This window comes from Boleophthalmus pectinirostris, unplaced genomic scaffold (assembly GCF_026225935.1).
Source record: "Boleophthalmus pectinirostris isolate CB_2022bp ecotype Guang Dong unplaced genomic scaffold, ASM2622593v1 HiC_scaffold_5, whole genome shotgun sequence".
NCBI lineage: Eukaryota > Metazoa > Chordata > Actinopteri > Gobiiformes > Gobiidae > Boleophthalmus > Boleophthalmus pectinirostris.
This window is the reverse complement of record NW_026571404.1, coordinates 7,785,344-7,798,479: the sequence shown is the minus strand read 5'-3', so window position 1 is coordinate 7,798,479 and position 13,136 is coordinate 7,785,344. Positions and strand designations below refer to the sequence as shown.

The following is a 13,136-nucleotide window of genomic DNA, read 5'->3' as shown; positions in this document are numbered from 1 at the left end:
GGTCACTGGTGGTGTAAGCTCGCTGCACACCTGGAGAGGAGAGCAGCTTCCATAGTGCTTTTCTCTCAGCTGGAGCCACTTGTATGCCTGCGCATTTTGGGGACATTATTAATTTTGATTCCCTCTCTCTTGTTTTTGTTCCATCCGCAGAACTCAGTGGCAGTCGCCTCTATCCATTTACCGCTGGCTGGTCCGCCTATCTCCTCCTCTGCGTTGCAATCTGTTGATAACTCCACTTGCAGGCTGCAGTTTATCGTGTTTCGCAATGGGAAACTCTTCCCCTGCACCGGGAATTCTTCAAACCTCGCGGACGATGGCAAGCGTAGGAGCGTTTCGACACCAGTTGCTTTCACCAAATTAGGTAAGAGGAAATCCATTTTTATCGCTGTGCCTGTGATGTCAACGCTGTGCTGTGCTCGAGTGGAGTGTGCATGCAGACTAGAGCAGTGCTTTCTGCGCAACATGTTGCCTCTGCTATCCGACATGTGTAAAACAAATGAACGTAGAACGGTGCCACTGCGTAAAACTTTCCTGACATGACATTTAAGGCGAGTTTGTGTTTACGCACACGCTGTTTGTCCGTGTCCCTTCCTTCCCGCTTGTGACTGTGTCTGTGGCGGACTTTCCCCTCTCTCAGATGGCTGCAGCAGCCTCCGGAGCGCCGTGCACTCCTCCGTGACCATCGCTCTGAGGCACTTCGCGCTGGGTGTCGACCCCACCGCAGCCTACTGGGACTTTGACCTGCTGGATGGGCACGGCGGCTGGAGAGCAGAGGGCTGCCACATAACGGGCACCGGGGGCAATACGAGCACCATTCACTGCAGCCTGCACCACAACAACTTTGCTGTGCTAATGGTGAGTAGTATCCATCCATCCACCTCCCACCACCTCCTCCTCCTACATTACCACTGCTTAGGGCCTATTACGGATCAAATGCTTTTTCTTCTACTACATGGGAGTCACGTGTTGTACGAAGCCCTTCATAGGGGACGTTAAAAGCTTCCTTATTGTTGCTCTCCAGCGGAGGGGAAGGATTTGTCTAATGCGCAACGGGGATTTATTGGCTTTGGAGTAAATTCTATCCTGGAAATGAGAAGTTGCGTGGCTCTTGGTGTAGCCTGCTGCCACCCAAAAGCTGAGGGAGCGAGGGGACGCAGGCAGCGGCTGTGAGACAGCGGCGCTACACGAGCGGGGACGCTGCTCATGTGGATTTGGTTCCGAACGACGGAGAACGGAACACGCTGGGAGTCGTTTAACTTCGACGCCGCGGAGATGCTTCGTTTTTCTTGTTCTTCGTCACCTCTGCTCTGTTCCGTCTCCACGAGGATGATCACCAAAAGCGCAATGGCATCGCGTCGCCCTGTGTCTACTCCATAGAAAAAGCACGCTCCCCGCGTCTTTTTGGATGCAAAGAAAACCTCCGGATGTTTACCGAAGAGTGGGATGCGTTAGACTGGGAGGTCAGTTTTTGAGTTACCGCATGAACTAAGTCTTGTGTCATGAGTTGATCTGATTACACCTGAAGCTGCTGTGTCGTGTGTGTGTTGGGCAAAAAGCCGCATAGGAATGAGTAGAGGAACAGAGAGCGCCATCGGGGTGCACACGGGGCTGAGCGAGCGCCTGTGGAGAATACTAAACTGCTGTCAGATGGATAGCAGATGTCACGTTGTCATTGTGTTTCTGGGGAGCTTGTTGAAGGCGTGCGTGTGCGTGTCACTGTGCAGCAGCCCCATTTCAAGTCCCTGTGTTTTCTGAAACGTTGTTGAAAACCCCAAACGTCTCGTCTGTCCGTCTGCGTCGTTCCAGCGCTGTGTAATGTGTGCTGAATTGGATCGCTTGGTTTGCTTGCGCGTCTTGCTAATGCAGTCACCACACCCGCCTGGTCTGTCCGCAGTGCCCGACAAAAACGACCCTTATTTACGGGCTTGTGACATCACTCCCCCCCCGCTGACCTCATCCTAAACCCCTCGCGCTGCACTGACCCCCGCTTTATGGGGGTGCCTCATGCCCCTAGACCTGTTGCATAATGTGTTTTTGTTTTTTTTTGTTTTTTTTTCCTTCCATGTCAAACGATCTGGGCGTTTGATTGGCCACAGGTTGACTCTCCATTGAAGTCAGTCCTTGTAGATGCATTAAAAGTCCATGTTAACAAGTTGGAAAGTTACCACCAACTGCAATTAAATGGCTCCTAGCTGTGCCCCCCCTCTGCAGTCCCGATTTTCCCCCGAATCTATTTACTTATCCAACTTTAAAGGTCCTACATTACACAAAATCGACTCGTGTGAGCTTTTTAAAGGGACAGTCCGCGATTTTCGACACAGGACCTCGTTTCCTAAAGCGTTGGAGACGTGTGGAGACGCTTTTTTATTCCATCCAGTCCTTTTTTTCATTTGCAGAGGTCGCTGGTGCTAGGCTAGTGCATGTCAATGGCCATAGTTATCCTGCCACTAAAAACAATCTTACCCACTCCACAAAACACCCGAAGCAAATCTATTATTACGCCAGACTGTCCATGTAAATGTCTGTGTTGATAGAATCATTATAGAAGTAAAACCGACCTTGGATTTGAAGGATTTATGTCTGAGCAGCAGCAGCGAGTTGTACTTCCTGACAGAAAGCTCGTTAGTGGCGGACTGATATCACCTAGCACCTATTTTAAGTAAAATCCTGCTGCTGCTGAGAAAATAGTCCCTCAACATGCCACGATTCCCTTCGATTTCACTTCGTAGAAACCGTCTGACCTCACAGCGTTAGAATTCCGTTCGCTCGACTGTAGGCGGGTACTTTTTTTTTTTTTATTTAACCAATCGCTGCTGTTTGATCGCGACGTATGTAATGCGCCACTAACAGGGCTAACTGGGATATTAAGCTTTTCCCAAATCCCGTAGGAAGAAGGACAATAACGTCTTTCCCCTTGATAAAATTCACCAAACATTCTCTTTGTTCCGGCTTTAAATCTTCGATCTCGGGAATCGTTGACAACACAGAATATCTGGCTCTTTGCTGATTGGCTGGTGCCCGAACTCGCACTTTTGGGGTTTTTGCGAACCGTTTCGTGTATTCCAATTCCTGACCTAGTCGCTGGAAAGAAATGAAATTAAGCGAAGGCACTAGGCTACCGATTCAAGGTTTAGTTTTATTCTATTGGCACAGACATTTACATCGAGAGTCTGGCGTAATAATAGATTTGCTTCGGGTGTTTTGTGGAGTGGGTAAGACTGTTTTTAGTGGCAGGATAACTAGTCTAGCACCAGCGACCTCTGCAAATACAAGGACTGGATGGAAAATTTTAAAAAGTGTCTCTGGCTCACGAGGAAATGAAGTCGTACGTCCAAAATTCCGGACTGTCCCTTTAAGCCGTGTTAGGATGCTTTTACCTCCTCAAAAACATCTGTGGAGTCGTGTTTTGTTTCATTCACATGTCTGAGTAATCCTTTATTATTAATCTACATCTATGTCCACATCTCCAAACCTCAAAACGCTCTGTTCCCCCTTGTGATGTCACGAAGCGGTACAGTTTCCGAGGTGACATCTAAGTTTTTTACCTTTTGTTCAGCAGAGATCGGCAATTCCTGCATCTGAAATGATCCAAATGACTTTAATGAAGGTGTGTGGAGTTTAACAACACAATAGAGCACTTCCTTTCTGTATTGCCACATTATGACATCACAAGGTGGAACAGCGTGTTTTCTATTTGAGAGAAGAACTCAGCCTAAATCTGCAGGGTTTGTGCGTTAATTAAACACGTGTGAATGAAACAAAACGCAACTCCGGGTCTGTTTGTGATGAGGAAACATTATAACGCGCATGTAATGTAGATCAGAAAATAGCGTAATACGGATCTTTTAATTCACGCATTATCTGAAATTTGCGTTTTTATTCGTGAGAAACAACAGGATCTGAACAGGAGCCCATTCAGTCATCACCATTATCGTCATGCTTGTCTGTGCCGTGTCACTTTGTGTGTTGTTTTGTCGATAGCTTCAGTTTGATCTGTGCTTTGTGATGTTTTTGTGGATCTGCGATTTAACCTGCTGCTAAAATCTCTATAATGTTTTTGCTGGTGTTTATTGTAAAGAAAATAATTGTGTAGTGAGCGATAAGGAACCAGTGATTAAAGCTTGACTCTGCTTGACTTTACATAGATGTTATTGTGCTTTTGGGTGTTTTTTGTTCTATAATATGGTATTTAATTTAAGTATTTTCTCAAAGACAAGCTGCCACATCACCAGGTTGAGTTACAGGTCAGATCTGTGGAGAAGTTGCCCCGCTCACAATAACAATCTGTGCTTTTGTGGTAGTTCTGTGAAGCAAAAACGCCAAAAAAGTGAATAAATGTAAGTTATACTGTATTTGTTGTTGTATCAAATGCTATATAGTGTTCCCTTGTTTATCGCGGGGGTTATGTTCTAAAAAATAACCCGCGATAGGTGAAATCTGCGAAGAAGTCTATATTTAAGTTTATATTTTACAATTATTATATCAGTTTTAAAGCTGTAAAACCCCTCACCACACACTTTATACACTTTTCTCAGACAGGACAGTTGCAACACTTTTTGCATCCTTCTTAAAATGTATTGCTGCTGTCGTTCTTTTGTTATTTTCCTTCTTTTTGTAACGAACCGAAGATTAATTTATTTCGTAATGGAGCCCTACAGCGCAGAGTCCTGCACGGGTCCATTTTTGGAGACCCACACCCGCGTACAGGACCGCATCCGTTCGTTAAGCCGAGACTATATCAGATTTTTGCCCTGCCTACACCGCGAACTGAACCAGAACTGAACCAGGACTGAACCAGGACTCACTGTCGGGATGGGCTCGGGGGTGACCGCAGGAGAAAGGACGTTCGTGGCCGCGTGGACCGAGTCTCCTCACGTACGCTGCGTGGGCCACACCTCCCAGAACTAAAACCAGGTCTAAACCAAAACTAAAACCAGGTCTAAACCAGAACTAAAACCAGGTCTAAACCAGGAAGTAAAACCAGGTCTAACCAGAACTAAACCAGGTAAACTAAACCAGTAAAACCAGGTCTAAAACCAGTCTAAACCAGGAACTAAACCAGGACTAAAATCAGTATTAAAACCAGGTCTAAACCAGGTCTAAAAACAGGACTAAAACCAGGTCTAAACCAGGTCTAAAACCAGGTCTAAACCAGGACTAAACCAGGACAAAAATCAGTATAAAACCAGGTCTAAACCAGGACTAAAATCAGTATTAAAACCAGGTCTAAACCAGGTCTAAAAACAGGACTAAAACCAGGTCTAAACCAGGTCTAAAACCAGGTCTAAACCAGGACTAAACCAGGACAAAAATCTGTATTAAAACCAGGACTAAAACCAGGTCTAAAACCAGAACTAAAACCAGGTCTAAACCAGAACTAAAACCAGGTCTTAACCAGGAGTAAAACCAGGTCTAAACCAGAAGTAAAACCAGGTCTAAACCAGGAGTAAAACCAGGTCTAAACCAGGACTAAACCAGGTCTAAACCAGGACTAAACCAGGACTAAAATCAGTATTAAAACCAGGTCTAAAAACAGGACTAAAACCAGGTCTAAACCAGGTCTAAAACCAGGTCTAAAACCAGGTCTAAACCAGGACTAAACCAGGACAAAAATCAGTATTAAAACCAGGTCTAAACCAGGTCTAAAACCAGGACTAAAATCAGGTCTAAACCAGGTCGAACGAACTGAACTAAAACTGAACCAGGACTCACTGTCGGGACGGGCTCGGGGGTGACCGCGGGAGAAAGGACCGGTGTTCCAGCGCAGAGGTCCACCCGGCACAACCCGCCCACATACTCGCAAAATTGCACAAAAAAAAAAAAAAAAACAAGGTGAACCATAATATAGCGAGGGACAACTGTACTGTGGAACATCCCAGATCAAACTTTTTATCACATCACTTTTAAAATGTATTTGTGACAAAATGTTAAGCATAATTTGGGAAATACAGTGTAAATGGGATCCACGCTCACTGCAAAAAAAAAAAAAAGAATCTAGCCAAGTTAAGACTACATTTATATGATGACGGACTGAACAGAAGACGCAAACGTGGAGTCGCGTCTTCACTTTTTATTCCGTGTTTAGACGAGCGTTTTCAGGAGGAAATCTGCGTGCATACGGTGACGCAAAAGTGTGTGGAATTCGATTGCGTATGCATGCCGGGTTTGTGTGTACTGTGTGTATGTGACATAAGCGTGTACACGACGTGAGCAGATCTGACTAGAGTTTTGCGTCTTGGCCAGTGTAGACGGAAACACTACGGCGGAGCATATTCAACTTTTCCACTCTGGAGGATCGATTCAGATTTTTGCATTTTTAAGCCCCAAAAACGTGTCACCGTCTAAATGAAAGGCACTTCCGATAAAATATTTTGTCATATTTACTCACAAACGTTCTCGTGTAAACAGACCGTAAGACGACTTGCATGAATGAATGTTTATTTGGACAGTAATACATAGAACATGCACAGAAAACATAAATACATAGATATAACACAAAAAGTAAATATTTCTTTTCTATAATAAGAAGCGAAAACAAATGTCACGCAGACTTGACTTGTGTCCAAAAAAGGAGTGGGAGGAAGTAAATTATGAAAGTTTTATCGTGATTTAAGTAAATTTCACTTGACAAGTAAAAATATCTGCCAACAGAGCAAGACTTTTTGTTCTTAAAATATGAAAATACATCTTGCTACACTTAAAATAAGAAAAACAACAACTTTTTGTGCTTAAAACAAGAAACAATATTGCTTGAATTAAGAAAATCACACTTCTTCCATTGGTAGATAATTTTGATTTGATTTCATTTCATTTATGTATTTATTTTGGGCAAGAAAGAAATTTATATTCTTTCGCAATGGAACATATAACATTAATGAAATCATAGCAGAAATAACAACAACAAAAATCAAATCAAATCAAAAAATAAATAAATTGGCCCAAAATGGAGTGGGAAGAAGAAAACTTATTTAACCCCACCCCCCAACGTTACTTGTCAAGCTGAATTTACACAAATAAAGCAAAATATTCTTAATTTAAGTCATTTTAATTGAGCTAGATATTGTTTTTTTGTGTGTTTTTGTCTTATAAATAGGGACCAAAGCAATTAAAATACAGACAGTACATGTTATATTTACCTACATACTGTTTTTAACCTTTTAAATTCTTTTTTTTCGATTACTACAAGAAACCAAGACACAAACAGTTTGAATTGAACTCTCTTTGACGATGTTTTTTAAGAGTTTACACGAAAACAACACATAAAATATTAAATTACGGTTTTAGTTCATTGCATTTTTCTACAAGCTCGAGTTTTAAAGTAAACAAATACGAGGAAACGTTAAAATTTCTGCGCCATCATCACCGTGCAGACGAGCAGACGGTGGACCCCTCGCTGGAAAAGTTACACAATGCACCTTTAAGCGATGTCATTTTCGGATATGTTCATCACACACACACACACACACACACACGTTGAGTTAGAATAAGTGAGTTAATGATTGTGTTTAAGCCCAGTGGGGAAGAGTGAATTATAAATGGCAATAGAATATTCACATATGGATTTATAATTGGTTCCTGTTCAAAGCTCCGCATATATATATATATATATATACACGTGTACTTGCCCACGCGTACGTCTAAAAATACATCTATATTACTAGTCCCAGTCCTACTAGTATAAGACAGCACGAAAGCAGGATCTGCTCGTTAAGAATCATTGACTCCGGTCTCTAAAAATGCAGATCAATTTAGAATCAATTTTCAATAATCGCGGGCATTGACGGATTTCTTTCTGCGTCCTTTTTTTTTACTAAGAAAACTTGTTAGTATTCGGGTAAAATCAGCTGTCAGCAGTGTTGGGAAGGTGACTTTTAAAATGTAATCCCCTACAGATTACAGATTACACACCCCAAAATGTAGTTTGTAACATAATCTATTAATTTACTTAAAGTGAGTAATGTAATCTGAATACTTTGGATTACTTGATTTGCTGTAGAGAAGCAAAGACGAGGAAATCTTCACATGAGAAATTTTTTCTACTTAACCAAATTAAAAATATTATCGATAGAAGAGGAGGAGACACGGTCCACACGACATGGTTTAGTCCTGTTAAATCCTGTTTTAGACCTGGTTTTAGTCATGGTTTAGACCTGGTTTTAGTCCTGGTTTAGACCTGGTTTAGTCCTGGTTTAGTCCTGGTTTTGGTCCTGGTTTAGTCCTGGTTTGGTCCTGGTTTAGCCATGGTTTTAGTCCTGGTTTAGACCTGGTTTGGACCTGGTTTAGTCCTGGTTTAGACCTGGTTTTAGTGCTGATTTTGGTCCTGGTTTGGACCTGGTTTAGTCCTGGTTTAGACCTAGTTTAGACCTGTTTTAGTCCTGTTTTAGACCTGGTTTTGGTCCTGGTTTAGTCCTGGTTTAGACCTGTTTTAGACCTGGTTTTAGACCTGTTTTAGTCCTGTTTTGGTCCTGATTTAGACCTGGTTTGGACCTGATTTAGTGTCTAGCAATGAGTGGAATTACTGGGAAAAAAAAAAAAAAGTGAAAACAGAAAAATACCACCATGTAATCCATTTACTTCAACAAAGTAACTGTAATCCAATTACCACTCATTAAAACAGTAACTGTAACTGAATACAGTTACTCATAATTTGTACTCTGATTACGTAACTCTGGTACATGTAATCTGTTACTCCCCAACACTGGCTGTCAGAAACATTTCTTTGGTGCCGTACATCTCCAGTGGTTAAGGATTTAATGTTCAAATGGGGTTAACATCGATAGCTGCCGACATTATTCACTTGTTAAAGGTTTTATATTATGCAGAATTGAATCTTGTGAGCTTTAATCCGTGTTAGAATGTTGTTTTCTCATCAAAAACAGACCTGGAGTTGTGTTTTGTTTCATTCACACATTTGATTAACTCTTTATAATTAGTCTGTCTATATCTGCAAAGCTCAAAATGCTCTGTTCCACTTTGTGATGTCACATAGTGGTAGTTTTAACAGCTACACTGAAAAAACAAAACAAAACAATATCTACATGAGTTAAAATGACTTGAATTAAGACCATTTTACTTCATTTGAGTCGATACTGTCATGGTTCATGTTGTGTAGTCGTTGTTTTTGCTTGTTTTGATATCTTTTTCCTGTAGTGTAGTGTTGCCTTTAGTGTTTTATTTTGACATTTGTCCTGTCAGCTTGTAGTTTTGAGTTTTACTTCCTGTCTTGATTGTTTGCTCCGCCCTAATGTGTTTCACCTGTGTCTATGTGCTCTTATACCCTGTGTTCTCCTCTGCCCTTTGTTGGTCCGTTGTCTCTGTCCGAGTTTTCTCCGTGTCTCTTGTCATGGCATTTTACTCTTGAGTTTTGGATTTTTTTTGATTTTGTCATTAAATACTTTGAAGCAGTCCTGCGTTTTGGGTCTTCCCTCTGTTTCTTGGTGACAGATTCAACTTGACAAGTATAAAATGATCTACCAATGGAATAAGTGTTTTTCTTAATTCAAAAAACATCCGATTTTGTTTCGTATTTTAAGTGTAGCAAGATGTATTTTCATATTTTAAGTACAAAAAGTTTTATTACACTGGCAGATCATTTTACTTGTCAAGTGAAATTTAATCTAATCATGATGAAACTTTCTTAATTCAAGTCGTCTTAACTTGATTTTGTCTTTTGCAGTGATGCTTTTTATCTTTACTTCAGTAGAGATTAGAAATTCCAGGGCTGATCTTCTCCAGATGATTCTAGTGAAGGTGTATGGAGTTTAAAAACACAGTGGAGCACTTTGTTTATCGTTACTTGGTGTTACTCAGTGCGGAGATTCCATGCGACAAACTTAGTTTTTGCGAGGATTCACATGTGCTGCGGGAAACACTCGGTACTAGTGGTTTGCAAAAGTAGTTCACACTTCGTTTTAATTCGAAATACCACAGATATTTAATTTATTGCACTAACTACACAACAATATTCTGCCAGTGTTCTAAACCAGGACTAAAACCAAAACTAAACCAGGACTAAAACCAAAACTAAACCAGGACTAAAACCAAAACTAAACTAGGACTAAAACCAAAACTAAACTAGGACTAAAACCAAAACTAAACTAGGACTAAAACCAAAACTAAACCAGGACTAAAACCAAAACTAAACTAGGACTAAAACAGGACTAAACTAGGACTAAATTAGAACTAAACTAGGACTAAACTAGAACTAACCCAGGACTAAAATCTAAACTAAACTAGAACTAAACTAGGACTAAACCAGGACTAAAATCTAAACTAAATTAGGACTAAACCAGGACTAAAATCTAAACTAAACTAGGACTAAACTAGAACTAAACCAGGACTAAAATCTAAACTAAACTAGAACTAAACTAAATTAGGACTAAACCAGGACTAAAATCAAAAACTAAACTAGGACTAAACCAGGACTAAAATCTAAACCTAAACTAGACTAAACTAGAACTAACCCAGGACTAAAATCTAAAACTAAACTAGGACTAAACCAGGACTAAACTAGAACTAAACTAGGACTAAAATCTAAACTAAACTAGGACTAAACTAGAACTAAACTAGGACTAAACTAAACTAAACTAAACTAGGACTAAACCAGGACTAAAATCTAAACTAAACTAGGACTAAACTAGAACTAAACTAGAACTAAACTAGACTAAACTAGGACTAAACTAGGACTAAACTAGGACTAAACCAGGACTAAACTAGGACTAAACCAGGACTAAAACCAGAACTAAACTAAAAAGCATGACAATATCAAATAATCCAAAGTATTCAGATTACGTTACTCACTTTAAGTAATTTAATGGATTACGTTACAAACTACATTTTGGGATATGTAATCTGTAATCTGTAGGGGATTACATTTTAAAAGTCACCTTCCCAACACTGCTAATCATTAATAAATGCTCAAATTTGTACTTAAATATACATTTACAAATGCACATGCAAATGGTTAGTTAATGAGTAATTAAGTAAGAAATACTTATGAGTAACTATTTACAGCACAGGAGAATTAAGTTCAATTAAGTGCTAATTCAGGTGGTAATTAAGTAGTTACTAAGCATGAATCATTATTAATTAAGTCTTTGTTCATGCTTTATTAAGGCTAAATAAGGTGTAGTTATTTATAAAGTGTCCCTTTTTTTTTTTTTTTTTTTTGAGAGAAGAACTCAGCACAATAGCAGCAGAATTTGTGAGTTAAACATGTGCGAATGAAACAAAAGTCAACTCCAGGTCTGTTTTTGACGAGAAAACAACATCATAACATTAGAAAACAGCCAAAATAAGGCCTTTAATATTCGTATCTTACAGTATTTGGTTTCATTGACAGTCTGCAAACTAAATCCTTCAAGGTTTTGCTTACATAACTCCTCGTGCATCTCGTCTTCTTTACTTCTTGGTTTTTTTGAGACATTTTCAATAAGCAATGAATCAGAGCTGCTTGGAGATATTTTATTCAGTGTTTCGCTTGAGTTATCGTATTGGCAATTTTTTAACTGTCTGGTTTCATTTGTAGACACCTCGGAAATCTGTAATCCTCTTCGTATATGATGTGACGGTATATAATATTAAAGCTCGGGTTTCTGAGACCAGCAACAAAGCATGACAGCCTTGAATTATGCAAGGAAATTTCAAAGAATATGACAGTTTTGAGAAGATGCCTGGAAAACTAGCGGTGAATTCCCGTTGAGTCGAGGAGGATTGCGCAAAGAGACGGTCTTATGGTATACGGTCTGTTTTAAAAAAGTGCTTTAATGAGACGGTTTTGGCGAGATAATATTGGATCACAAAAAGAAATGACGATGACTAGAGGAAAGTACAATATCAAGAGTCCATTGTGAGGAATGCAGTTCAATAGACGCATCAAGAATCTCGAACTTCCGGTCATCGCGCAATACATACTGGGAAGGATTTTCCGAAAAAGTGAGCATCAAACAGCCATGTTTGTTTTCCCAGTGGGATGCGTCTATTGACAAAGTCGATCTTTTCAAGTCTTTTGAACCATATCACTTTTGTTTCTGGTTCTGATATTGTCATATTTTAGTTTTGGGATTCGGACGTCGTAATTTGTGTGGTTGTTGGATCCTAACAGCGGAAAACGGCTCGAGAAATTTGTTTGCGAACTTCATAAATGCAAAAGGGAATCAGACGTGTGTGACTGCAAACCTCCGTTCAAACTGTTTCCCTTCCCAACGAAATTAAAAATAGTGAAAGGTGAAGGTGATGGGCAGGATTGATCCACAGGAAGAACCAAAAAGGAAACCTTTGACTGCCTAAATCATCCCGAGTTTGCAGCGAACATTTTGTATGTGGAGCGTTATTAAAGAGGGATCCCGTTTGTTAAGCGAGAGGTGCAGAAGACAAACAGACTGAGCTGCACTTTCTTGTTCTTGTAGTTTTACAGCAACATCACGTCTTGGTCTCTTTGCAGTGGAACGTGTTTCTTGGCGAACAGTTGGTGCCTTTTGCTTTGGCGTTGACTTTTTAAATTCGTAACCGAGGTTGAGCGAGGGATCTGGGTTTTGCTTTGTCGGAGCTCCACATACAAAATATTCGCTGCAAACTCGGGATGATTTAGGCAGTCAAACGTTTCCTTTTTCATCCTTTCAGTGGATCAATCCTGCCCATCGCCTTCACCTTTCACTATTTTCAATTCCGTTGGGAAGAGAAACAGTTTGAACGGAGGTTTGCAGTCACACACATCTGATTCCTTTTGCATTTATGGAGTTCGCAAACAAATTTCTCGAGCCGTTTTCCTCTGTTAGGATCCAACAACCACACAATTACGACGTCCGAATCCCAAAACTAAAATATGACAATATCAGAACCAGAAACAAAAGCGACATGGTTCAAAAGACTAGAAAAGATCGGCTTTGTCAATAGACGCATCCCACTGGGAAATCGAACATGTCGGTTTGATGCTCACTTTTTTCGGAAAATCCTTCCCAGTATGTATTGCGCGAATGACCGGAAGTTCGAGATTCTTGATGCGTCTATATAAGGTGTGTGTCGTGTGATATGACTTGCGGTATTTGAGTTTCATGTACGAGGTCTAATGGAGGTTTTGCGATTGTGTAGAAACCAATTTATGGACTATTTTGCCGGTCACAGAATTGGCAGTTTCG

General features: G+C 40.4%; 1 protein-coding gene across 1 annotated transcript in view; it reads left to right on the top strand.

Moving 5' to 3' along the window:
* Positions 1-13,136, top strand: part of LOC110175781 (adhesion G protein-coupled receptor A3) — an 820,856-nt gene that overhangs the window by 538,336 nt on the left and 269,384 nt on the right. Inside the window, exons 13-14 of the mRNA XM_055162785.1 lie at positions 151-361; positions 638-855. Coding sequence (XP_055018760.1) covers positions 151-361; positions 638-855 — 429 coding nt within the window. The remainder of the gene's footprint in view (positions 1-150; positions 362-637; positions 856-13,136) is intronic.